The sequence below is a fragment of the Bos javanicus genome, chromosome 10 (assembly GCF_032452875.1).
Source record: "Bos javanicus breed banteng chromosome 10, ARS-OSU_banteng_1.0, whole genome shotgun sequence".
NCBI classification, from domain to species: Eukaryota; Metazoa; Chordata; class Mammalia; order Artiodactyla; family Bovidae; genus Bos; species Bos javanicus.
In genome coordinates, this window is record NC_083877.1 from 37,030,466 (window position 1) to 37,055,437 (window position 24,972).

Here is a 24,972-nt window from a genome sequence, read left to right on the forward strand (position 1 = left end):
TCCACTGGGCGCTGGCTGGTTCGGCGGCTACACACAGCTAACTTCCTATGGCAGGATAAAGAGAGGCTGTGCACGAGCTGAATGAAGGCGGCCTCTCTACTCGGTCCCCCTGAACACAGTGTTGGGGGCGGGATGCAGGGCCGCAATGGAAGGGGGTGTGGGCAATACCCTCTACTGTTGCCATTCTTTCATTCAGTAAGTAGTTATACGCCCGGCACTGTGCTGGGACTTAACTTCCCAACTTGACTCAATGATCCATTCTGATACCCCACACGTTTGTCCCCATTTCCAGCCCTTGGTCTCACTCGCTCGTCAAGAAGGTGCTTATTATAGCCTTGCTTTTCCTCCCATCCCGGGGCTCCCAGGCTAGGGTAACAAGATAAATAAAGCCAGTCAGAGGAGTGCCTTTCCAAACGCAAGGAAGCAGGGCTCGTAGTACGCAGAGACGGGGGAGGTTCTGAGGACCCTCTCGGCCGCGTAGGGAGAGCCTGCCCTCACTTCGGCGGCCGGTCCCGGGGTAGGGCTTCAGACACCCGGGCACCGCGCTCACACGGGGAACCTGAGGCCGCGCCGAGCTGGAGAAAGCGGCAGAGAGGGGATTCCTCGAAAGAGAAGGGGGCGCTGCAGGAAGCTGGCGGGAGGCTGGTGACAACAGGCGCGCACGTGGGGAGGAGGACGGCCTCCACCTAGGTGACGGGGACAGGTGTGCAGGCAGGAGGGCGGAGGGGGCGGGGAGGGTTACCTGATGAAGGTGGTCTTGCCGGTGCTGTACTGGCCCACCAGCAGGATCATGGGCTTGTTCTCAAAGTCGGCGTCCTCCAGCGCCGGCGAGTGGAACTCGTGGAAACGATACGCCTCCTCCAGCGGCAGCACCTTGCGCTGGTAGAGTGAGCGCAGGCCACCCGTCACGGTCTGCACCGGGTCCGCGCCCGTACCTCCGCGCCCGCCCGCCTGCCGCCCTAACCAGCTGAACATCCTGCCGCCTGCCCGCTCGTCTGTGCCCCGCGCTCGCCCTCTCAGTGCCGGTCCCGAGCTCCGACCCCACTCCGGGCTCGACCCTCCCCAGCTGGAACTGAGCAGCCCCAACAGCCCTCGCCGCCGCCCGAGCTGGCCCCGCCTCGCGCCATCTCAGCCAGTCTCCGGTCGCTACGTCACGGGAGCGTGTTCATTATTCAGAAGGGTCTCTCAAGTCCTTTCTCATTGGACCGCTGCCGGCGCGAGTGGAGGCGCCAGCCAATGGAGACGAGTGTCTTAATGAATTGTTGATGACGGAGTCTTTCTGGAGGACTGGGCGAGGAAGAGGGTGTTTCTCTAACTTGCCAGCGCAGACCGGCGAACCGAGGGGCCGGGTGTGGTTGGTTGCCCGCGCCCCACCTCTAGCCAGGTGGCGTAGATTTCTGGGCAAATCTGAGCTGGCAAAGAAACATACTCACACAAGCCGGCAAAGAAAGACACACACGCGCGCGCGCGCCTCCGGAGGCTGCTTAGTCTCCTGGGATGTTTTTCATCCCAGCCCTACGATGCTGGGGACAAAAGTTAAAAAAGTTAACAGGAGAGTTCTTTCTACCTACTGGCAGCTTATTATTACTCTGACTTTATCTGTGAGGAAACCCTGACTCAAAGACGTAATTGACCAAATTTGAAGTTGGGATAGTAGACTTCAATCTACTTGGGTAAATGTTTCTCCACGCTGCCTCCACAAACTTCTGGATCGAGTGAAGGCTTTTTGCCCTTAATTTTCTTTGTGTGATTTTCTGTAAATTTGAAGGTTTAGTTATCCTCATTATTACAACCTCACTGCCACATATTGACATAAAAAGAGTTACTGTTAGCCTGTAGCAGTCTCTCAGGTGATAAGGATACATTGGTGGAGAAGACTCTAGAGTGTCCCTTGGACTGCAAGATCAAACCAGTCAATCGTAAAGGAAATCAGTCCTGAATATTCATTGGAAGGACTGATGCTGAAGCTCCAATACTTTGGCCACCTGATGTGAAGAACTGTCTCATTGGAAAACAGCCTGATGCTGGGAAAGATTTAAGGCAGGAGGAGAAGGGGACGACAGAGGATGAGATGGTTGGATGGCATCACCGACTCAGCGGACATGAGTTTGAGCAAGCTCAAGGAGCTGGATGGACAGGGAAGCCTGGCGTGCTGCAGTCCATAGGGTTGCAGAGTCGGACACGACTGAGCGACTGAACTGAACTAAAGGATATATCTAAACTGAGATAGGGAGAAATAATCAGCCATCACTTTTGGTGTCCTACGTTACAGTTTTAGAATGTCTCAGTTGTTTCTGTGCATTTCTCCAAGTGTGGTGCTGGTGATGGTGGGGAAGGGAGTACCTGCATAAGAAAACTTGAGATGGTTGTTAAAATGCAGATGTCTGGTCATCACCCCTGTCCTACTGAGTTAAAATATTGGGGAAGGATGAAGCTCAACAACTATTCCCAGATGATTCTGATGTATTCTAATCTGGGGGAAATAGTCACAACAGACTTCTCACATTTGATATTAATGCAGATTCTGATTCAGTGGGTATGGGGTGTTACCTAAGACTGTGTTTCTAACAAGCTCCCAGGTGTTGCCCAATGCTGCTTGTTCATAGATCATAATTTGAGTACCAGGGCTGTGGTGGAAAGAACAGGATTTGGCATCAAAAGACCTAGGTTTGAATTCTGACTATATAAATTAATGGCTATGTGATCTTAGGGGCTTCCCTGGTGGCTCAGATGGTAAAGAATTGCCTGCAGTGCTGGAGACCCAGGTTCAATCCCTGGGTTGGGACGATCCCCTGGAGAAGGAAATGGCAACCCATTTCAGTATTCTTACCTGGAGAATCCCATGGGCAGAGGAGCCTGGTGAGCTACAGTCCATGAGATCGCAAAGAGTCAGACATGACTGAGTGACTAACACTTACACTTATGTGATCTTGAATGCAATGAGTTGTCTCTCTGCCTCAATTTTCTTGTTTGTAAAAAGGGAACTTTTTTGGAATTGTGGATAAAACATTTAGAGGGAGCTATATGTGACTAAGAAAGTGACAAGAAAGCCAAGAAAAAAATCTAGTTAGATAGCTGCCTCATCAAAGTAAAACAAAGCTTGAAATGTAAAAATAAAATAAAACCATAGACCTACTAGAAGAACTACTACTTCAGAAGCTACTGAAGATTTGTAAAATTTTGGAAGGGAAAAGCCTTTCTAATCAAAACCAAAGATAGAAATTATGAAAAAAGGTTGATAGCTTTGTCAGCAAAAAACTAAAGACTTCAATGTGGGTTTTTTTTTTAATAAATAAAAAACAAACACTTATAAACATACTCTTGCCATATAATTCAGAATTTTCTCTCCTTGGTATTTACCCAAATGAGTTGAAAATTTATGTCTATGTAAGAACTGCATGTAAATATTTACAGTAGGTTTATTCATAATTGCCCAAACTTGGAAGCAACTAAGATATCCTTATCTAGGTGAATGGATAAATAAACTGTGGTACATTTAGACAATAAAATATTATTCAGCTAAAAAGAAATGAGCTACCAAGCCAAGAAAAGATGTGAAGGAAGCTTAAATCTATATTATTAAGTGAAAGAAGCCAATCTAAAAAGGCTATATACTGTATCATTGAAACAGTATGACATTCTGGAAAAAGGCAAAACTATGGAGACTATAAAAAGATCAGTGGTTTCCAGGGGTTAGAGAGGAGGGAAGGATGAGTAGGAAGAGGATAGAAGGTTTGTAGGGCAGTGGACAGAGAAGGCAATGGCACCCCACTCCAGTACTCTTGCCTGGAAAACCCCATGGACGCAGGAGCCTGGTGGGCTGCAGTCCATGGGGTCGCTAAGAGTCAGACACAACTGAGCGACTTCACTTTCACTCTTCACTTTCATGCATTGGAGAAGGAAATGGCAACCCACTCCAGTGTTCTTGCCTGGAGAATCCCAGGGACGGGGAGCCTGGTGGGCTGCTGTCTATGGGGTTGCACAGAGTTGGACACGACTGAAGCAACTTAACAGCAGCAGCAACAGCAGGGCAGTGAAATTATTCTGTATGATGATGTAATTGTGGATATATATCATTATACATTTGTCCAGACCTATAGAATCTATAACACCAAGAGTGAATCCTAATGTAAACTATGGATTTGGGGTGACAGTGATGTGTCGGTGTAGGTTAGGTTCATCAATGGTAACGTATGTACCACTCTGGTGCAGGATGTTAGTTGTGTGGGATGTCAATAGTGGGAAGGCTGTATTGCAGGGATAAAGGATACATGGGAACTCTCTTTACTTTATACTTAATTTTGCTGTGAATCTAAAAGTACTCTAAAAAATTCTATTAAAAGTAGTATATATATAAAAAAACAAACAGGGACTTCCCTGGCGGTCCAGTGGTTAAGACTGCACCTTCCAACGCCTGGAGTGCAGTTCCATCCCTGGTCAGAGAGCTAAGATCCCACATGCCTCAGGGCCAAAAAACCCCAAACAAACTTAAAAGAGAAGCAATATTGTAACAAAGTCAATAGAGATTTTTGAAACAGTCCACATTAAAAAAAAAATCCATAAACCAAAGTAAAGGTCAAAAGACAAATGGGGTAAAATACTACAGACATATTATATCATATATATTTAAATTTAATTAAGGAATTAAACTTTAAAAATCTATATGGAATTATTAAAAAAGAAAATACTCAATTAGACCAATGAGCAAAGGACATAGACAACTAGAAAAACTAATATAGTTGACCTGTAAACTAAATGATGCTGATCTCCATTAACAATCAGATAAACAAATTTAAAATGAACAGGTAACATTAAGAATTACAGACTTTTATTTTTCTAAGATGATGTCTAATGTTAGCCAGGGTGTAGGAAAAGGTACCCAGAGAAGGCAATGGCACCCCACTCCAATACTCTTGCCTGGAAAATCCCATGGACAGAGGAGCCTGGTGGGCTGCAGTCCATGGGGTCGCTAGGAGTTGGACACGACTGAGCGACTTCACTTTCACTTTTCACTTTCACGTATTGGAGAAGGAAATGACAACCCACTCCAGTGTTCTTGCCTGGAGAATCCCGGGGACGGGGGAGCCTGGTGAGCTTCCGTCTATGGGGTTGCACGGAGTCAGACACGACTGTAGTGACTTAGCAGCAGCAGGAAAAGGTACCTTCTCATACATTGCTGGAGATGGTATAAATTGGCACTTTTCTGGAGTCCATACTTACCAAAAATCTTGAAAATGCACATTCAAGACTTCTGCTTCTCAACATAAAACTTAAGATGAAATGACTGAGAGCTTTCCTTCTGAGATCAGAAACAGGACAAAGATGTCTGCTTTTACCACTTCTATTTAACATGCTGTGCTGTGCCTGTGCTTACTCGATCTGTCTTGTCTGACTCTGCAACACTATGGACTGCAGCCCTCCAGGCTCCTCTGTCCATGGGGCTTCTCCAGGCAAGAATACTGTCATGGATTCTCATGCCCTCTCCTCCAGGGGATCTTTCCAACCCAGGGATTGAACCCAGGTCTCCTGCATTGTAGGCAGATTCTTTACCAGCTGAGCTACCAGGGAAGCCCATTTAGCATCCTACTAAGATTCTAGTCGGTACAATAAAGCAAGTAAAAGAAAAGCTATCTAGATTGGATAGAAAAAGTAAAACCATCTTTATTTGCAGAAAATATGACCATCTATGTAGAAAATTCTAAGGAATCTACCAAAAAAACTGGGGTTTCCCTTGTGGCTCAGCTGGTAAAGAATCCGCTGGCAATGCAGGAGACCTGGGTTTGATCCCTGGATTGGGAAAATCCCCTGGAGAAGGGAAAGGATACCTACTCCAGTATTCTGGCCTGGAGAATTCCATGGACTATATAGTCCATGGGGTCGCAAACAGTTGGACACAACAGAGACTTTCACACACTTACTTCACCAAAAAAGCTAGTAGAACTAATGAGTTTAGCAAGATTGCTAGGTATAAGACAAAAACCTCTATTTTTTATACACTAGCAATGAATAATTGGACAATGAAGTAAAAAATCAATATAATTTGCAATGCATTAAATATATTAAATACTTAGGGGTAAATCTGATTAAAATGTACAAGGTCTGTACACTGATAGCTACAGAGCATTTCTGGAGAAATAAAGAAGGTCTAAACAAATGGAAACATATACTTGTGGGTATGTATATATGCTTGTGGATCAGAAGACTCAATATTGCTAAGATGTCAATTTTCTTTAAACTTATAAACATATTCAGTGCAATCCTAGCATGTTTTTATTTTTGTTAATTGCCAAGTTGATTCTAAATTCACATGTAAATTCAAAGAATCTAAAATAGCCAAAACAACTTAAAAAAAAAAAAAAAACAAAGTTGGAAGATTTACACTACCTAATTTCAAAACTCATTGTAAAGATACAGAAATCAAGGCAGCACGATATTGGTATAAAGATAGACTAATATATCAAAAGAACAAATAGAGTCTAAAAACAGACCCACACATACTGGTTAATTGACTTTTGACACAATGCAAATGCAATTCAATGGATAAGGAAAGTCTTTTCAACTAATAATGCTAGTTGGACATCCATGTGTGAAAAGATGAACTTTGATCTATACCTTCCACTATATGTAAAAGTGATCTCAAAATGATTATAAATGAAGATGTAAAGAACAAAACAATGCAGAAAACCTTTGTGAACTTGTGTAGGGAAAGGTTTCTTAGATGATACTAAAAGCATGCTCCATAAAAGAAAAAAATTGATAAATTAGATGATCAAAATTACAAACTCCTGACCTTTGATACTGTAAACAAAATGAAAAGAAATCACAGACTAGGAGACTATATTTTCAGATATCTGATAAAGGACTTGCATCTGAAACATAAAGACTTCTTAAAGTTCAATATTAAGAAAACAGGGAGTTCCCTGGCAGTCCAGTGGTTAGGACTTGAGCTTTCACTGCCATTGCCTGGGTTTAGTCCCTGGCTGGAGAACTAAGATCCCGCAATCTGTGTGACATGGCCAAAAAAAAAAAAAGTGAATTAAAAAAAAACAAAAACAAAAAACCCACACCAAGGTACCATTATACACCTATTAGAATGTCTGAATCATACCAGTTGTTGGTAAGGATGTGGAGCAACTAGAACTCTTATGCATTACCAGTGGAATGTAAGCTAGTAACAATCACTTTGGAAACAGTTTGGCAGTTTTTAAAAAGTGAAGCATGCACCTACCACATGACCCAGCAGGGGAGGAGCAGAGGGACGATACAAAAGGCATGTGTAGGCTTGTTGGGGTGAAGGGTTTACTCATTACCTTGACTGTTGTGATGGTTCACAGTTGTATACCTCTGCTGAAACTCATCAAATCGTGTACTTTAATTATGCACAGTCTATGATGTCAAGTATACCTTTCCTAATTGTTAGAAATGCTCACACTTCTCAGGAATTTTATCCTGAAGGAATAATGAATATAAAGCTTATCTAAGGAATGTCTAACAGCGTATCATTATAACAGTGAAAAGCTGTGCCTGGTTGTTCTCCCATGAAAAGACTAGTTAAGCAGATGATGGATTCCTATGTAGTCTCTGAAAATCGTGTTATATGAGAAGAGTATTAATCACCTGAGAAAATGCTCAGAATATATTTTTAAGTGGAAAAAAGCAGATGACAGAAGTGAATCCATGCAATTGCTATGGAAAACGGGATGGCAGTTCTTCCAAAAAAGATAGAACTACTATAGTATCCACCAATCCTATTTTTGGGTATATATCCTAAAGAATTGAAAGTAGGGCCTCTAGGAGATATTTGTACATTCAAGTTCATAGCAGCTGCACTCACAATAGTCAAGAGGTTAAAGCAACCTAAGTGTCGATTGATAGATGAATGGATAAACGTTTAAACAAAATGTGTATATATACATACAATGAAATGTTATTCAGCCTTAAAAAAGGAAAGAAATCCTGTCACATGCCACAATCTGGATCAAACCTGAAAACATTATGCTACATGATATATGCTCTGACCCCTTTATCCTTTCTGCTGCCTAGAATGTGGGTAGAGGTGCAACAGCCATATTGGAAACTACCATATGGAAGGAAAACTTGAGGATGGCAGAAGCAACAGCTGAAAGGAGCTGGGTCCCTGATTAGAAATAGAGATCTTCTAGATCTTTAGATCTTTAAGCCTCTTTAGATCTTTTCAGTTATGTAGTAAAAGCAATGCTAACTGATACAGAATTTGAATACATGAATCAAGAACTCAGGACATTACCCTGGCTAGAAATAAAGGTTTGAGAGTTTTCAAAATAGACGCAGGAGTAGAAATTCTGGGTGTGGATGAGATTGCTTTAAGGAGGGTACAGTGATCAGGGAGCAGAACTGAGGAGAGAGCCTCAAGTAATATCAGCACTTAAAGGAGAGAGGAGAGGGGATGCCAGAGAAGGGATTTGAAATGGGAATAAATCCAGGACAGAAGGCGTCCAGCACATTAGGCCCCTCTCCTCGAGGGCTGGGTTGGAGTCCCTGATGTGTGCCCCTTGTGTACACAGCTCTCATGGAGCTTCCTCTGCGTACCGCAAGCCCGTGTTTCCGTGTAGGCCTCCTTCGTGGGACCAGAAGGAAGCTCCTTGAAGTGCGGGGTCAATTGTTCATCCTTTTTATTGTCCCCCAGTGCCTACAGCAGTGACTGGCACGTTGTTGGGAAGGCAATAAATATTTGCAACGGAACTGAACTGAACTGCTGTTGGCAAGGAAGTCTCGGGAAGGGAGGGTTTCAGGAAGGAGGGAGTGGTCTGCAGGGCCAAATGTGGAGAACAATCGAGTAAGATAAGGCCTGTAAAGAGCCGGTGCCTTTTGGCTCAGTGTATCTGGCAATTATCTGACGACATTGGTGACCTTGGGGAGAAGTGTTTTCATGGGGACATAGGGGCAGAAAACATCTGTGGGGCAGGGCGCCTGGGCTGCATGGCAGTGTGGAATGATGGCTGCTCTTGGGAAGACTGGGGGAGAGAAGAGTTTTATTTAATTTTTCTATTAAATCAAGTTGCAACAACTGAGACCATGTGGCTAGAACCTGTGCTCCACAAGAGAAGCCACCACAATGAGAAGCCCACTCACCACAACTAGAGAAAAGCCGAGCACAGCAATGAAGACCCAGTGCACCCAAAATTAAAATAAAATTTAAAAAAATTGTTATAGGTGGAGAGCAGGGAACCTGAAGAGGGAGCCTCCTTGTCCTCCCCAGGACCCTATACCCTCACCCTCTCGGAACTGATGACACATGTCCTTATCCCTTGTGTGGTCCTTACTTATCCCCAGCTCCATGACATCACCAGCATTGTTTTAGAAGCTAAGTCACTTTTTAACTTCTCACATCTGTTGACAACATACAAAAGCATAAACTATGTTTTCACGTTTTCCCCTGAACCCAAATCTAACTTTCTAGGAAGCAGAAGCTGTTCATGGACCGCGGTGTATCAGGTAGGTGCTCGGCTGATGCTGGCTGCCCTTCTTTCCTCTCCATCAGTGCTTCATGAAAACCATCTGAGCTTCAAACAGCACATATCAGCAAGGGCTGGTTCTCCGCTGGCCACTGACACACTTCATAACAGCAGAGGGACACCCCATCACGAGAAACGAGGGACCCCTGAAGGCGGGAAGGCTGGCATGGCTTTCTCACGCCTCTGGCAGCACATGTGGGAAGCCCAGACAGGGATAAGGGCAGGAGTTATGCATAGATTGCAGCATCATAAATGAAAGCCAATGAGTTGACAGCATTCACCCACATGGCCAGTTTATTCCAGGTTCAAATAATACAATGACTTTATAAACCTTGTTTTACATTGATGAATCCAAGGCAGGGCTGCCTTCACCTTACAATACACACACAGGTATTTTGATAAACACAGGTCTTCTGGCTCACTCTGATAATTTGAAGAGAATCTGTCTTGGGAGATAGAAAGAAAAGATGGCAGAGTGGAGGCAGCTGGCTGCTCTGATGGAGGAGACAGTGGGGTCCTAAGTCAGCATTTTCTGGAGGGGACCAGGTCCAGTTTATCAAGGGCTCAGGGGAGGTGATGGACTCATGCTTTCTGGCTTATGGGAGAGTACAGCTAAATTCATTCCTCTCAGACTTCAATATGCATCTAAGTATCACCTAGAGGCAGGGGAGAGGAGGTGAAGAATCTTCTTAAATGTAGATTCTGAGTCAGTATGGCTGGGGTGTGGCCTGAGTCTCTGCATTTCTAATCAGTTTCCCTTGAGTTTCAAGGATATAAATCAGAGGACGATTTTGGTAAACTTTTGGCACCTGTCACCACGCATCTCCTAACATCCAAAGGACTGCTTAGGGAGCACAGTGGCCGTGTCTTCCAGATGTGCTGGGCTTCGTGAGGGCCACATGCCTTTCTGGTCACATCTCCCATCGCCCCAGCTTCTCAATGGCTCAGGTTACACATTTCTTCAGTTAAGTTCCTGGCCTGATTGGAGACCGGATACTTTGAGCTTTTGTGTCCCAGGGCTTTGCCAGTGATTCATCTGGAAACCAACTCGACGGATGAGTGTTTTCCTTAGGGTTAACCTGGTCCTTTCTGGGTTGATCCTTTCCAGTTTTGTTATCTGAGTGTCTCTTCAAGAGCTGGGATACACTGGCCATGGTGCTTACATAATAAATAAGAGGAATGCAACTCAGAAATAAATAATCCCATCTGGGAACCAGACAGGAGGTGGTAAGAGGATAGGGATATGCTCAGGGAGCAGGCTGGTCAGCGAGTGGCCGCTGCACTCACCTGATGCCTGATGTACCTGCCCAGACCTCGCTGAGCTGTATCCCAGATCCTTGTTCGGTGGACCTGAGCTACAGACGTGGACTTTGCCTGGCATAACACTGGAGCTGGTTGCTCAGCAAGGCTGCCCAGGCCAGATCACAGGGTGAATCATCAGTCCTGGGGCTCTGAGTAGCTGCAGAGGGGCTGTTGAAACCCCATCAGTTTTTCGTGTTTGTTGCTGAACAGACCAGAATGCCTCTAGTGCACCACCTAGATCTTCAAGCATTACACTTCCTATTAATATGAGGCTTCATAAAAATAAGTCACAAAATACAATTATCTATGAAAATCACAAGAATACAATTGCCTTAACTTAAAAAAAAACATTTTTCCAGAGAACCCAGAATACTTCTCAAGTCCTCTGGTGCATTCCCCAAGCAGAGTGGAGTAGTGAGGGGAGGGTTTTGAGTTCCTCCTGTGAGTTCGAGATTACTGGGGAACCAGCCTCTTATATAAAGTCAGGTCATGCTGTTATTATCCATTCTTTAGGCGTATGTGGGCGCCTGTGGCTTTTGGAACCCCTTCCCTGCAGGGAAGGTTTTAAAAAATTCCAGTGGATATAAGGCCCCCATACATCCCTTTATTATGTTCCTTTATCTCTGTCTCTCTCAATTCTCCTTTTTAATGTTAATTTTTTTTTGATAGAAAGCCCAGGCCAGCCATGCTAGAGAGCAGAGCTGGCTGTGTGGCTGGTCAGCCCTGGTGGGTTCTATACCTCTGATGCTAGAAGCAGACACAGGATCGGTGAGGTGCCCTGGGACCTTAGGGAGGACACTGGCTCTTCTGGCGTTTCCTCTCTACTGCCAGTCGCAAGGCCTGAAGGAGCTTGTCCTTGTTATTCAGGATGTTATACTCAGAAAGCTTCACCAGCTTGTCGAAGGCAGCCTCAGTGTATGTCAGCTCCTTGGTGGCGTAGGGAGTTTTGGGACCGTAGATGTCAACCTGGCCCTGCTCCAGCTCCTCGGGGCTTCGTTCCACACCTGGAGGAGCAGAAGGACTCACTGTAGCCCTTTATGTGTGAACTTGTAATGGCTTGTTTCTGGCTCTCTCTGTGAGGCCCACCCCAGCACATTCACAGGAAAACAGGCACATGTTGCACACTCACACGCACATGCGCACACGCATCTCCCAGTCCCCCGGGGCAGGGACACAGCTTGGCTATCTCAGGATCGCCATGGTACTAGCACAGATCCAGGCTGTGAATGACTGAAAGAGTGGAATTGGACATCGCTGGGGCCTGGGGCCTGGGGCCTGGGGGCTTGTTGTTTCTCACCAAAGCCAAGGTTGGTTCAGACTGGAGCTAAGCCAGGCTCCCCCTGTTAGTGCTCTTGGAAGACCACACACATCTAAGAGCTCCCTGTCCAAGGTCGGGGGCGGGTGGGACCTGAGCTCACCGCAGCTTACCTGGGGCCTTGTAATTTTGGAAGGTGTCGCAGATGAGTGGGAAAAAGGTCACGATGGGGGTGTCGGGCTCCTGGGAGTTCTCCAGCAGGTAGCACTCCTTGAGGCTATCCTCCTCCTTCTGCAGCTCGTATTTGAGGAAGGGGATGTTCTGCACGGCACAGTACTCACAGGTTTGCTTCATGGGCTAGAACATCACAGGAGGACATTGTGTGAGTTTCAGGAGGGGTGAGGGTGGACCAGAAACACAGAGTTCTTAGCTCCAGCTTCCTGATTTCCCCAGCTAACAACTCAGGTCTCCCACTGCTTTGCCTATCTGTGCTATTTTTAGGACAAAGCTGGGTCAGGATGAAGAGCCTGAGGCAGGATGAAGAGCCTGAGGCAGTAGGTTGGTGTGTGTCCAGCCATAAGCTCCTGCCCCAAGTAAAATGGACAGAAGCCTTTTGATGATGCTTCACCCAAACACAGACCTGGAACTGTGGGTGCCCCCAGAGAGGGTGACAGCCATGGCTGGCCAGGCTCCTGTGGGACATGCATGGGATCTGAAACTGACAAAGTGCCACAGGGCCAGAGAGAACTCTTAAAGGGCATCTTTGTAAACATGATGTAACAAGAACGGCAGACTTTAACTCAGAGCAGTATCCCTTTCATTCTACTCCCTGTTCTGTGTTCACCAGCTGCACGATCTTAAGCAAGCCACTGACCCTCTCTGTGTCACCTCCGTCTCCTATAACATGGGAAGAACAGCAGTTACCATCTACCTCCAAGAGCTGGCACAAGGATCAAGTAAGCTTTGTTTACAAACTTCAGTTATTATCACTGGTGTCATCCTTGTCGTCTGTCTTCATGCCCCTTTCCCTGGCCTCAGGATAGGACTGTATTACGACAGACCAAAACCCAGTGTCTTTCCCTTGAAAATCCAGACATTTTCAAAAGGAAATAAATTTTAAAAAAGTCTCTGGTCCTAACCCTTTGGTGTAATTACATGGAGGCTCATACTCTGGAGTTGGAGGAATTGTGTGATCCTTTTAAAACTAGGACATTACAAACTCCTAGGATGGTACAATACTTTAGAATTGACTGGGCTCTATTAAGGTTATTTTTTAAAACTCTTTTTTCTCTTTGCAGCTGGAAGAATTTCCAAATATGGGAAATGCTTTAATGTAAGAATAAAATTGGAATTAGCTCGGGGAATCTAGTAAACCTGGGTCCCATCACATGAGGGCCCGTGGGCTGCCCCCTGAGGTTTGGTTGTCTAGCCTGCATCATAACCTCCACCTAACCCCCCGCATAGGGGCTTGAGTGACTCTGATGCTAAGTGTAGGAGCCTGTGGGGAGTGGGGTGGGAGCCTTTCTCTGCTGCACTCACCTTTGTCTGGGACCCAGCACAGTAATTAAGGTGGATAATGAGGTCAACTTTTCTCTCGGGCCTGAGGAGGGGCGCGTAGCTGGAGTTGACAAAGAATGCGGTGTCCAGCAGGCACAGGTGTTTCACAGATCCTGTCAGCTGATTTGGGAAGCCGTCCAGCACCGTGTCTGAAAGTCAGGCTTCCAGTTATCCTCACTCCTCACCTCCTGATCTCAGCCGGTGGTCAAAGGCACCTGGTGCCCTGCCCGGAGCTCCTCTACTTCAGCCTGGCCTCCCACCCTCCCCTCCACCAGGGTGCCCGGTGAGTCCCAGTGCTCCTGCTGGGTGGCGTGAGGAAGAACAGCCTAATCTATGGAGTTTTAGCAAAAAAAAAAAAAAAAAAAAGCTATGGTTTTTCCAGTAGTCATGTATGGATGTGAGAGTTGGACCATAAAGAAAGCTGAGTGCCAAAGAATTGATGCTTTTGAACTGTGGTGATGGAGAAAACTCTTGAGAGGCCCTTGGACTGCAAAGATATCAAACCAGTCAATCCTAAAGAAAATCAACCCTGAATATTCCTCAGAAGGACTGATGCTGAAGTTGAAGCTCCAATACTTTGGCCACCTAATGCAAAGAACTGACTCACTGGAAAAGACCCTGATGCTGGGAAAGATTGAAGGCAGGAGGAGAAGGAGATGACAGAGGATGAGATGGTTAGATGGCATCAACAACTCAATGGACATGAGTTTGAGCAGGCTCTGGGAGTTGGTGACAGACAGGGAAGCCTGGCATGCTGCAATCCATGGGATTGCAAAGAGTTGGACACAACTGAGTGACTGAACTGAACTGAACTGAAACGGTTTAGCAAGTCTTTTACGGAATATGCACAGAAAGCCCACAAAGCCTCAGCCACAGAGCTTGTGGGGAGCAGGGGCTTAAGAGGAGCCTGTAAATGAGTACAGACTGTGGACCAGGAGCCAGCTGCCCTTCTTGCCCCAGATAGGACAAAGATTATTAGGGCAGGCTCAAGCAGCCATATGCAGACCATGGCCAAGTAAAATACCAAAGATGGTGGAATATCAACCTTAAAGCCTTGGCAGGGTGGGATGGGGCCTGGAGTGGAAGCTGCCAGACCACAGTTTAAGATCCAGCTAGCTCTGCACTCACCATTAGGAGGATCTTGCACTGGGCCATCCCCGCCCAACTCTGGGGGCCACACCCACAAAAGGGGCCCCCAGAACACAGCTGTAGAAAGTCAGAACCCACACACTCCCCACCTGTAAAACGGGGCCAATTTCTACCTGCTGGGGTTCTTATACAGATGCTATCTAGAGATATAGCATAGATTCAATTAATTAAATAGGCCACTAGTCCACTCACTGTTCAAAGCTTCACCAAATTCAGAATACACCATGGGGAGAGCCTGCCACTTGGCCGGATGAACATGGGCAGACGTTTTCTCATCCTTTCTCCCTGGCAGCCTCTACACCCACTTCTCCTTCCTCCAAACAGAGGCAGCAGGTAGGGATACCTTTCCACATGGAGAACTGGCTGTTCTGGAGGTAGTCGGTGTGCAGCTGCAGCCCCAGCAGGAAATTGTGGAACTTGGAGACAAAGGCCCTGTGGGTGAGGATGTCGCGGAAAGTGTTGGACAGCCAGGATGCTGGCGTCACCACCGTGGTGTCCAGGACATTGGCATCACATTTGGGGATTTCAGGCAGGAGTGGCTCGTCTTCTGCAGGGTGGTAGGGGGAGATGGAGGTCACAGGGCTGGGGTCCCCAGGCTGCCCAGGTGAAGCATTGCCCGAGTGCCCCGCACCCAGAGGTCCATCTGTAAGTGCAGTGCACACCTTTCTTGCCTAGTTCTCAAGGCTTTCGCATTAGAGCTAGGAGGACCCAGGGGAGAGACATGCAACAGGAGTAAGGTAGTGGAGAGGGAGCCAGGGTGATTGGCAAGGAGGCGTTCCCAAGAGGACAGAGTCTGGAAGGGCAGCCTTTAGCAGCATTCATATATCCCCATCCTCTTCAGCTTTCCCGGGTGTCGTGCAGCTCTGCCAAGCCTACTGCATGGCACGTCCCCCTACCCCCCGCCCCAGCCAGGCCGGAGGTAGCACAAGTGTGTCCACCTAGAGTCACCTGCCTCTCCAGGCAGGGTAGCCTCTCTAGCCCTAGCTGCCTGATGATGAAACATGAGGCAGGTGGTCTGTGCTCAGTTTGTGACCTACCTCCCCACCCCTATATGTCTCCCAATCAAGAGAAGAGGCCAGTAGGTCACCCACCAATATCATGCACTCTATCCCTTGTCCACTTGTGAAAAAACTCCTCCGAGGTATGGGATAGGTTCCAGGCGTCAAGCAGGTTCAGGGAGAAGATGCTACTCCACAAACCTAGAGGCAGGACCAACCATGAGCAGCTCTGTCCAAGAACCTCCAGGCCCACCCCAATACTGGCCTTGATGACCCTCTAAGTCAGGATGCTCAGGGAGAGGGACAGGCTTTGACTTCCCTCTCCTTGTGGAGCAGCTCGACATAAGTGACTCAGCTCTTTTCTACTCTCCTCTTGGAACTGGGAGAGGGCAGTTGGGGCTTCCCAGGTGGTCCAGTGGGTAAAGAATCCACCTGCCAACTCAGGAGATGTGGACTAGGTCCTTGGGTTGGAAAGATCCCCCGGAAGAGGGCATAGCAACCCACTCCAGTATTCTTGCCTGGAGAATCCCCATGGACAGAGGAGCCTGGCGGGCTATAGTCCATGGGGTCGCAAAGAGTCAGCCACGACTGAACAACTGAACCGAACTGATAAGGTTGTTTTTACTCTTAAGCTCAAGTTACAGATGAGAAAACTGAAGCTCAGGAAGGTTAGGTAAATTGACCAACTTTGAGCAGCTAACAAATGAGAAACCAGAGTCCATGCCCCAGTGTCTTACCTACAGACCTCTGAGCCACATACCGGATAGCAAAGGTGTTCAGAGAAAGGAGAGGCTGCTGGGGGCTGTGGGCCTCAGGGCGGACTTCCCTTAAGAAACAGGGCTTAAGTGGGACTTTCCAAGAGGGCTGGATTTGGGGTAGACGGAAGGGAGAGGAAGGCAGACAACCAGCCTAAGTAAGGGTGTAACTGATTGTTGAAGCTGTAGAGAGGGGTCTATTTTTTGCAGTCTCCCTTTGATGGGTATAGTTCGGGCTCTGAAGGGGATGACTCTATGAGTGGACGTCACAGTCAGGCCCCTGCACTCAACGGGCCAGCCTTCTGGAGGACCTGGGAGCATAGTGAAACTGGGCCAGGCTTCCCCAGAGACTCTGTCTTCACCCTAAGGTCCCCTCTGGCCTCTTAGAGCCCAGGGGCAGAGTCAACCCCTGAAAACAGGCATGTTGCTGCCTGGAGATGGAGATTGAGGAAAGGGGCAGAAGTTCCAGAAACTTCCATCTCAGCCTGCCACTCCCAGTCTGGTTCTGAACAGTCACCAGGGAGACAACGGAGACAAAGACATTGGGAGAGTCCCCTTTGGTCCCCAGTGACCCGGGGACCCTGTTAGGTCCTTCTGGACCCAAAGGGTCACAGGCAGATCAGGACAGTCTGGGAGGCTAGTCTCAGGTTAGGTCAGGAGCCTCTCTTGGGATGAGGGGATGCTGACAGATGCCAGGAGGGTCACATGCCCAAGGAATAACCCACACTAGCCCCCGCACCTGGGACAAGATCCTGGGGGGAACAGAGAGTGTTTATTTGTCAGTCCTCTAATCAAGGCGGAGCCTGTTCAGCATGGAGCTGGGTTCCCAGGGGCCTCCCCCAGCCAAGAGTCACCTAGCATGTAGCACATCCGCGACTCTGGGATTCTCTTCATCAGCCGCCCCATGAAGAACTCGGAGCCGAAGAGCTCTGTGGGGATGAAGGCTCCATACTTCTGCATGCCCACCTCGTAGGGGGAGAACTCGAACCACTCTGCACACGAAGAAGGGCAGATGTCAGCCTCCTGCCCGGACGGCCTCGCCCACCGTGCCTCAAGGAGCCTGGGACCGGGAGGCCGCAGTCCTCCTGCAGGACACAAGGGGGAGCCCGTGGCCAGCTTCTGAGGGCCCGCAAGACAGTTTTGCCACCTGCACAGGCTCATTTGCTCTTCAAAATGGGATAAACCAGGACCAAAAACGGACCCGGAAGCTGGGCAGGTCTCTAGAGTCCTTCCATCCGGCAGCTTAAGAAATATCTAGGATTCTTTCTCTTGACGACTTTTATTTCCTCTGTCTCATCAAATCTCTGCTCAGGGAAACCCCAGTACTCTGCCACCCATCCCCTACATGCATCTGAGCAGAAGCAGGGAGCAAAGTGGACTTCTTCAGCTGTCAGCACAGTATTTTGGTGCGGAGGTTGGCAAAGGTGTGGTGGAGAGGTGTGTGCTGTGGGTACTGAGTGCCTTTGCCTGCTGAGAAGGGACCCCTTCGTAAAATTGCTAGTCACCAGTGTTACCTCTGAAATCCTGGTTGCTTACATCATCCTTGACATTGATGGTGAGGTAGATGGGCAGGGGGTTCTGGCCATGGCACAAAGCAGCACGCTGATCTGACAGTTTGCATTCATTTCTCTGTGGGGAAAAATAATGGTTAAGGGGAAGAAGCAGACAAGCTGCCTGAAAGCAGTGCAAAATAGAGAACAGTCTGGACCTCTGACAGCCCATTTCCGGCTCCTGAGCCCACGAGGCTTCTGCGGAGGTCTCAGCTGATACCAGCCAAACCTGCTCTGAAAATGCATCCGGAGAATGCTCACTTGTCCTTGGGCTGTTCACCACCTCAGACACACAGACCCGGTGGTACTGGGTCTGCAGTTTAGGTCTGACCCTCAGAGTCCCAGGGTTCTCCTCATGTCTCAGGGGCCACAGAATGAGAAGGTAGGGGTAGAAGGGGCCACCACTGCCCCCCTTCATCCTCATCATCTTCCACCCCACTCAAACTAGACCAGCTGTATTAAAAATAAGAAATCTGCTTTGCATGTTGGGATCTCAAATTTGTTTGAGAAGAATAAAGACTTTTCTTTTTTAAAAAACAAAAGGCTTGGAAACTGGGCACCAGATGGCAGTCAAGTTCCAAGTCCCCAAAGCACAGTGCAGTCTAATCACAGTGGGTGTCCTGCAGATCCTCCTAGACCATAGGCCACCTCCCACAGTGAATCAGCCTGTGTAGACAAGGCCAGGCTCTAACCCCAGACCAAGCAGCTGCCTGGTGGCTGACATCCATGGTTGTCCAAGTGTGTGAAGACCACGGAACCTTTATGGGATGGTAAACACACGTGTGGGTCAAACAACTGTTGTTCAATCATTCAGATCCCATGGACTGCAGCATGCAAGGCTTCCCTGTCCTTCACTATCTCCCAGAGTTTGTTCAAACTCATGTCCATTGAGTCGGTAATGCCATCCAACCATCTCATCCTCTGTCACCCCCTTCTATTCCTGCCTTCAATTTTTCCTAGCATCAGGGTCTTTTCCAATGAGTCAGCTCTTTGCATCAGGTGGCCAAAGTATTGGAACTTCAGCTTCAGCCTCAGTCCTTCCAATGAATATTCAGAGTTGATTGGAGGGACTGATGAAAGCCTCCTTTGAAAGGCCAACAGGATACCTATCACAACTGGGCCCAGAGATGCAGGTACCATGGAGCTGACCATCCTGGAAGGAGAAGACATTGCGGACTCAGGGAAGAGCCCAGTCCACATTCACTATCAAGGGGTCCTGAGGGAAAGAGGCCCCTGCCTTGGCCAGAGTGGAAGAGCAGAGGCCTCCTTCCTTCAGCCCTAGACTTGCTTTCCTGGAAACCTCGGCTCCTTCCCACACCAAACCGGACATGGACGATGGACGATGCTCAGACTTCTAATGTTAAAGGCCTTGGCACATTCCTCCTCATCACATGGGACAGTAACCACTGTTAGAAATACTAACTACCACTTATTGATGAAATCCCCATTCAAGGAATAGCACAGAGCAGAGCCAGAATTCAAACCCTGTCCTGCTGGAAACCAAAAGCCAACACCCTCAGCCTCTGCGTGCCCTTTTCCATCATGGGCATAGAGTAGATGGTGGGTTATCAAAAGGGGCAGGGATCCACTGAAAGCTGTGAGGGCCCCAGTCTGAATCCCACTGCCTAGCACAGTTCCTGGCATGCAGGAGGTTCTTAATTTTGTTGAAAGAATGAATGAGGGAGTGAATGAATGTTGAAGATGAGCTTTGGGCCATCCTTGGTTGCTCAAATTTTGTGTTTTATGGAAGAAGGGGTCTACTAGAAAATAATTTGCTGTCCCTCTTCCTTCTGGCAAGTTCTTATTGAATTCAGAACTCTTCAGACACCTTCAGGAATGGGGCAGACAGTCAGTCCTAGGCCTGGATAGAAATTAGGTGGGAAGCCCTATTTTGGTGTCAAGCAACAGCCAAAGTTAGATCCTTCCTGGGGCCCATGCCGTCAGAAGTGTCCAGGTGTTAGCTGAGCTCACTGCAATGTCTGGGTCCACAGCATCCCATGGGCATCCCACTGCCCCACCATGGCGGACATGGCTCTCACAGCAACTGGGTCCCAGTCCAAGTAGGTTCTCTTCATGAGCACATACTGCTCAGATCATTGGATAGCAGAGCTGGAAGGAACCTCCCTGAGCTCATCCTCTGTGTGGTGGCCATGAGAAGGGGCCCAGGCCATGACAGAGGGATCTTGAGTCAGGCCCATTCTGTAGGGGGCGGGTTGCCAGACTCCTCTGACAGCCAGCTTGGCTGGAGGACTCTCCAAGGGTCCACATAGTGGACTAGGATGCTTCCACCCAGCCTTTCTTCCCTCTCTCTTCCACTTGGGGTCAGGCTTGTATCACAGTCTGACAGCTCCCTCCCCATTTTCTCTCATAGGTTCTCAGAGGAAAAGCTGCCTCTCTGCAGGGTTGCACCAAAGCCACCCCCAGGGGAGGGCCTCAGTCATATTTAAAAGGATGTGGGAAGACAATCCCACCGTCTGGCTCCATCGTGCGTTCTGATGTCTCAAGCTTCTTACAGTCCAAGGATGCATCTGCACGCAAGTCTAACTCCCTCACAGTGCGACGTATCTCCCGATGCCCTCATGAAGGCAGAAGGCTGGGCATCAGCCCCGAGCAGGTTGGGCCCCAAGGGAAACTGAGCACCTACCTCATCCCCCAGACAGGCCTCAATCAGCAGGCCCCAGAAGTCTGTGAAGGTGACCTTGTAGCCTTCCTGCCTGCGCTGCTGGAGCTCCTCCTCGAATTTGAGGAGCTGGTCTGGGAACAGGGCAGGCATCTTATCCTTGACCACGTGCCTCCGTGCCTCGAGGATGGCACGCTCCAGGTTTTTGGAGGACCAGTCAGGGTCACGGTACAAGGTAGCCATGGTCCTGGAGAGAGAGACAGGCATGGCTGATAGAGCTGAGCCAGGCCTGGTCTGATGGACCCTGGGCTCTGGCAGGAAAGAAGGTGGGCAGGTCATGGGAAGCCCTCACCTGCCAGGAGAGGAGCCTGAAGGAAAGGGGATGAGGCCTGGCAGTGAAGGGGAGAAGAGTCTCACTCTGTGTCACAACTGCTGCTGTTTCTTGACTGCCTGTCATGTGCCAGGTGAAGAACATTATTTAACAGTGAGGATTCTGGGCCCAGGTCTGCCTGGGTTCAAAACTAGACTCTGCCACTCACCAGCTGCATGATCTGGGCAAGTCACCTACTTGCTCCTCACCTTAGTTTCCCCATCTGTGGACTGGGGAGAATGATGGTAACTGTACCTACCTCACGGCATTACTGTGATGATGACATGAATTAATATAAAATGGTGAGGACAGTACCTGGCCTAAAGTTAGTGGTGGGCCATAGAGTGGTGGGGCCAACATTTGGCCCTGGGTTTGTGTGTGCTAAGTCGCTTTGGTTGTGTCTGACTCTGCGGCCCTGTGAACTATAGCCCACCAGGCTCCTCTGTCCATGGGATTCTCCAGGCAAGAATACTGGAATAGGTTGCCATGCCTTCCTCCAGGGGATCTTCCCAACCCAGGGGTCAAACCCGTGTCTCTTACATCTCCTGCATTGACAGACCAGTTCTTTACCACTAGCACAACTGACCCCAGGCTTGGCAGATTCCAAGTTCTAGACTCTTTCTACTCTGTCACATTAATTTTTATAATTATGATGCCAGCTAAAGATTCATTACTTTGCCAACAAAGGTCCATCTAGTCAAGGCTATGGTTTTTCCAGTGGCCATGTATAGATGTGAGAGTTGGACTGTGAAGGAAGCTGAGCGCCAAAGAATTGATGCTTTTGAACTGTGGTGTTGGAGAAGACTCTTGAGAGTCCCTTGGACTGCAAGGAGATCCAACCAGTCCATTCTGAAGGAGATCAGCCCTGGGATTTCTTTGGAAGGAATGATGCTAAAGCTGAAACACCAGTACTTTGGCCACCTCATGCGAAGAGTTGACTCATTGGGAAAGACTCTGATGCTGGGAGGGATTGGGAGCAGGAGGAGAAGGGGACGACAGAGGATGAGATGGCTGGATGGCATCACTGACTCAATGGACATGAGTTTGAGTGAACTCCGGGAGTTGGTGATGGACAGGGAGGCCTGGAGTGCTGCGATTCATGGGGTCACAAAGAGTTGGACACGACTGAGCGACTGAACTGAACTGAAAGATTCATTTCCCCTTTTTCTTCTTAACTTCTCTGTGGGCAGTCGGGAGGAGTAGAACAAAGATGGAGATCCCCAGCCCTGGGTCTTTGCCTCTGTCTGCCTTTGCTTAACCTGGACACAGTTTCTTCAGTCTAGGTCAGGATCGCCAGGGATCGCCCTCCCCACGGGGATCTGGCCTTCAGCTGCCCAACTGTCTGAGCCGCGGCCTCTGGCTTCAGGAGAGTTCTTCAACAAAAAAGCACTCTGCTCTCCATTAGTTTCACATGGTTACTTTTATACTTTTAAAAAGCTTTCAAAGATGTTACAAAGGATTGATTTTGATTTTTAAAAACTCCTTCCCAGCGCTTTCCCAGGCCAGGAGACACCCCACCCCCACCCTAGCACAGCCTGGGTTCCTTCCGGTTTCCTGCCTGATCCAGAGATAGGCCAGGAGGAGGTAGACACCCCTCTACCCCGATGCAAGCAGGTCTGTCTCCTTAGCCCACTTCCCATGGGCAGCAGTTTATCAGTGAGGATTGAGAATGTAGGCCCTGGACTCAACCTGGGTTGAAATCCCAGCTCCACCACTCATTAGCTGAGTGACCTTGGACCAATCCCTTCTTTTCTCCAGCTGTAAAATGAGCATAATGACAACATCTTCCTCATTGTCTTGTTAGGAAGAAATGAGAGGGTCCATGGGAAACAGTCTCCCCGGGACTTGGTACAGAGGCAACGCCAGTAATTGTCAGCTATCCTCTGTCCCCTCTGGGCTGAAGCCTCAGGGCCTCTGGTATGCCAGGAACCCTTGGCTTTCCTCACATCTGTCCACTCAAATGAAAGCTACCCAGAGTCCTCCAGGATGAGGAGCACAGGTTGGGGCCTGGAAGGTTCTGGGGCTTACTAGTTCCCACAGAATAAGACTCAGCCCTGGCCGAGAGGCTCTGGGCTGTCACGAGGCCTGGGTCATCCTAGACCAGGGCTGCATCATGACTTTGGTGGGCCCCTTCCACCATAAAAAATAGTAAAAAAAAAAAAAAATTATCTTTTATGACTGTTGTGTAAAGACAAATATAGTAATATTATTTATTAAAACATTTTCTTCAACCTAGAAGTTCTTTCCATTTTTCCTGATCTTAAAAGAAATTCAAACATTTTTGTGCCCCCCCACCCCCGCCCCAGCATCTGTGGAGAAGCCGTCCTCACACTGGCCTCTCCTGTGGCAGAGCTGAGGGCTCACACTCCCCGTTCACCAGCAAGAGTGAGGAGCCGGGAGCCCGAGGCGGCCCACAGGGCAGAGGGAGCGCACGGGGCGGGCTGGGCTGCTATGTGGGCAGCCAGGGCAGCGGGGCCAGCTCCTCCCACCCCAGGAGACTTGGCACGGTCGGTCTGAGAGAGGACAGCTGCCTCTCCCCGGCGGGATGGGGTCGGTGGAAGCAGTGGCTCACTCCTGGTTGGCCACCACACTGCTGGGCCCCTGCCGTAGTAAACGGAAGTCACGGCCAACACACGTCCTTTGTGTACCCAGTCCTGGGAGAGCATCTCGCAACAACCCCATGAGGTCAGTGCTGTTACTATCCCCACTTTACAGCTACAGAAAATGAGACTCGGAGAAGTTAAGCTGTATGCCCAAGGTCACACAGCTGTGAGTGGTGACAGGTGTCACAAGTCACTCTATCTTGGGGCGGAGGAGCTTCACCAGAAACCCCCCTCCTGGCCAACCTGTTGGCTGCTTGCTCTGGGCTTCACCAGACACGTCCCCGGCTCCTTACCAGGTGGCCCCAGACAGGCCGGTGATATAGCTGGCACAGTTCAGGATGTTCAGCTTCTGCAGCGCCAGCAAGTGGCCGTACATGGCGGTCATAGATCTTGTTCCACCCCCAGTGGCCATGATGGCTATCAGCGGGACCTGGGGGCACATGGAGCGGGCTGTCGGGATGAGGCTGGACAGCAGAAGACTTGGAATGACAGGAGCTTAGAAAGAACAGTGGAGGAGGAGAAGCGGGCTACAGAGAGCAGGGGCGGGGGGAATTGAGCAACCTGAAAACTGCTTTTCACACAGTGTCAGGCCACTTGGTAGGTTTAGAGCTGGACCTTATCTCTCAACCCAATGGTTGGTGTCAGGCTTGGTAAATCAGAAAGTCACATAGGAGCTCTTAGCACTGTGAATCTAGCCCTCAGTTAAAAGAGGATGAACTGGGGCCAGAGGGCTGGGTGACTTGCTCAAAAATCCAACCAGTGTGATTCTTTAATGGCTGTGAATGAATATCTGCTATAAGGGGATCTGATGTTAGAGCATCAAGGCCAGGCTCGGCTCGTGATATGTGCTCAGAATAAACCGTATGTGTAGGAGCAGGAACAGATGGATTTTTGATATGGGAAGGAGCAAGGTTGTCATCTGTGGGCTTACATAGGTTTAAGATGCCCTTGGTGTGTTTCCCTACAGATGGGAGAGGGAGGTGTGGGGTCTTTACCAAGACTCGCTTTGTTTTCATTTGAGTGGGGACTGTGAGGACTATTGTCAGCCGAAGCCCTGTCACAGCCATCCTAAGTGGCGAGGTCTCTGTCCACACTGTGGTTAGCCTCAGAAGGGGAACTCTCGGCGGGCTGACTGCTGCTCACGGGAGTGTGGGCCCCAGCCCACACCAGGGAGATGACAGAGGGCACAGAGGCTCTGTCGTCTGCCCTGTGCACAGAAGCTGGCCCTGCAGGCGGAAGCTGCTTGTCTTCAGTCCCCGACTGCAGTTCATTCTGTGTGTGTGTGTGTGTGTGTGTGTTCACGCACATTTGGGGGAAGG

The 24,972-nt window shown here is 48.8% G+C and overlaps 2 protein-coding genes across 3 annotated transcripts in view; both read right to left on the bottom strand.

Annotated features, from left to right (window-relative positions):
- The window catches only part of EHD4 (EH domain containing 4), an 86,679-nt gene extending 85,545 nt beyond the window's left edge, over positions 1 to 1,134 (bottom strand). Inside the window, exon 1 of the mRNA XM_061430872.1 lies at positions 743 to 1,134. Coding sequence (XP_061286856.1) covers positions 743 to 975 — 233 coding nt within the window. The 5' untranslated portion in view covers positions 976 to 1,134. The remainder of the gene's footprint in view (positions 1 to 742) is intronic.
- An 8,627-nt stretch (positions 1,135 to 9,761) lies between these two features.
- Positions 9,762 to 24,972, bottom strand: part of PLA2G4E (phospholipase A2 group IVE) — an 80,802-nt gene continuing 65,591 nt past the window's right edge. For both annotated transcript variants that reach the window (XM_061430869.1, XM_061430870.1), the window contains exons 12-20: positions 23,947 to 24,083; positions 20,705 to 20,927; positions 18,025 to 18,139; positions 17,365 to 17,502; positions 15,849 to 15,956; positions 15,101 to 15,304; positions 13,591 to 13,757; positions 12,225 to 12,408; positions 9,762 to 11,800 (exon numbers count right to left, since the gene is read on the bottom strand). In XM_061430869.1, the coding sequence (XP_061286853.1) occupies positions 11,583 to 11,800; positions 12,225 to 12,408; positions 13,591 to 13,757; positions 15,101 to 15,304; positions 15,849 to 15,956; positions 17,365 to 17,502; positions 18,025 to 18,139; positions 20,705 to 20,927; positions 23,947 to 24,083 (1,494 nt within the window). In that variant the 3' untranslated portion in view covers positions 9,762 to 11,582. The remainder of the gene's footprint in view (positions 11,801 to 12,224; positions 12,409 to 13,590; positions 13,758 to 15,100; positions 15,305 to 15,848; positions 15,957 to 17,364; positions 17,503 to 18,024; positions 18,140 to 20,704; positions 20,928 to 23,946; positions 24,084 to 24,972) is intronic.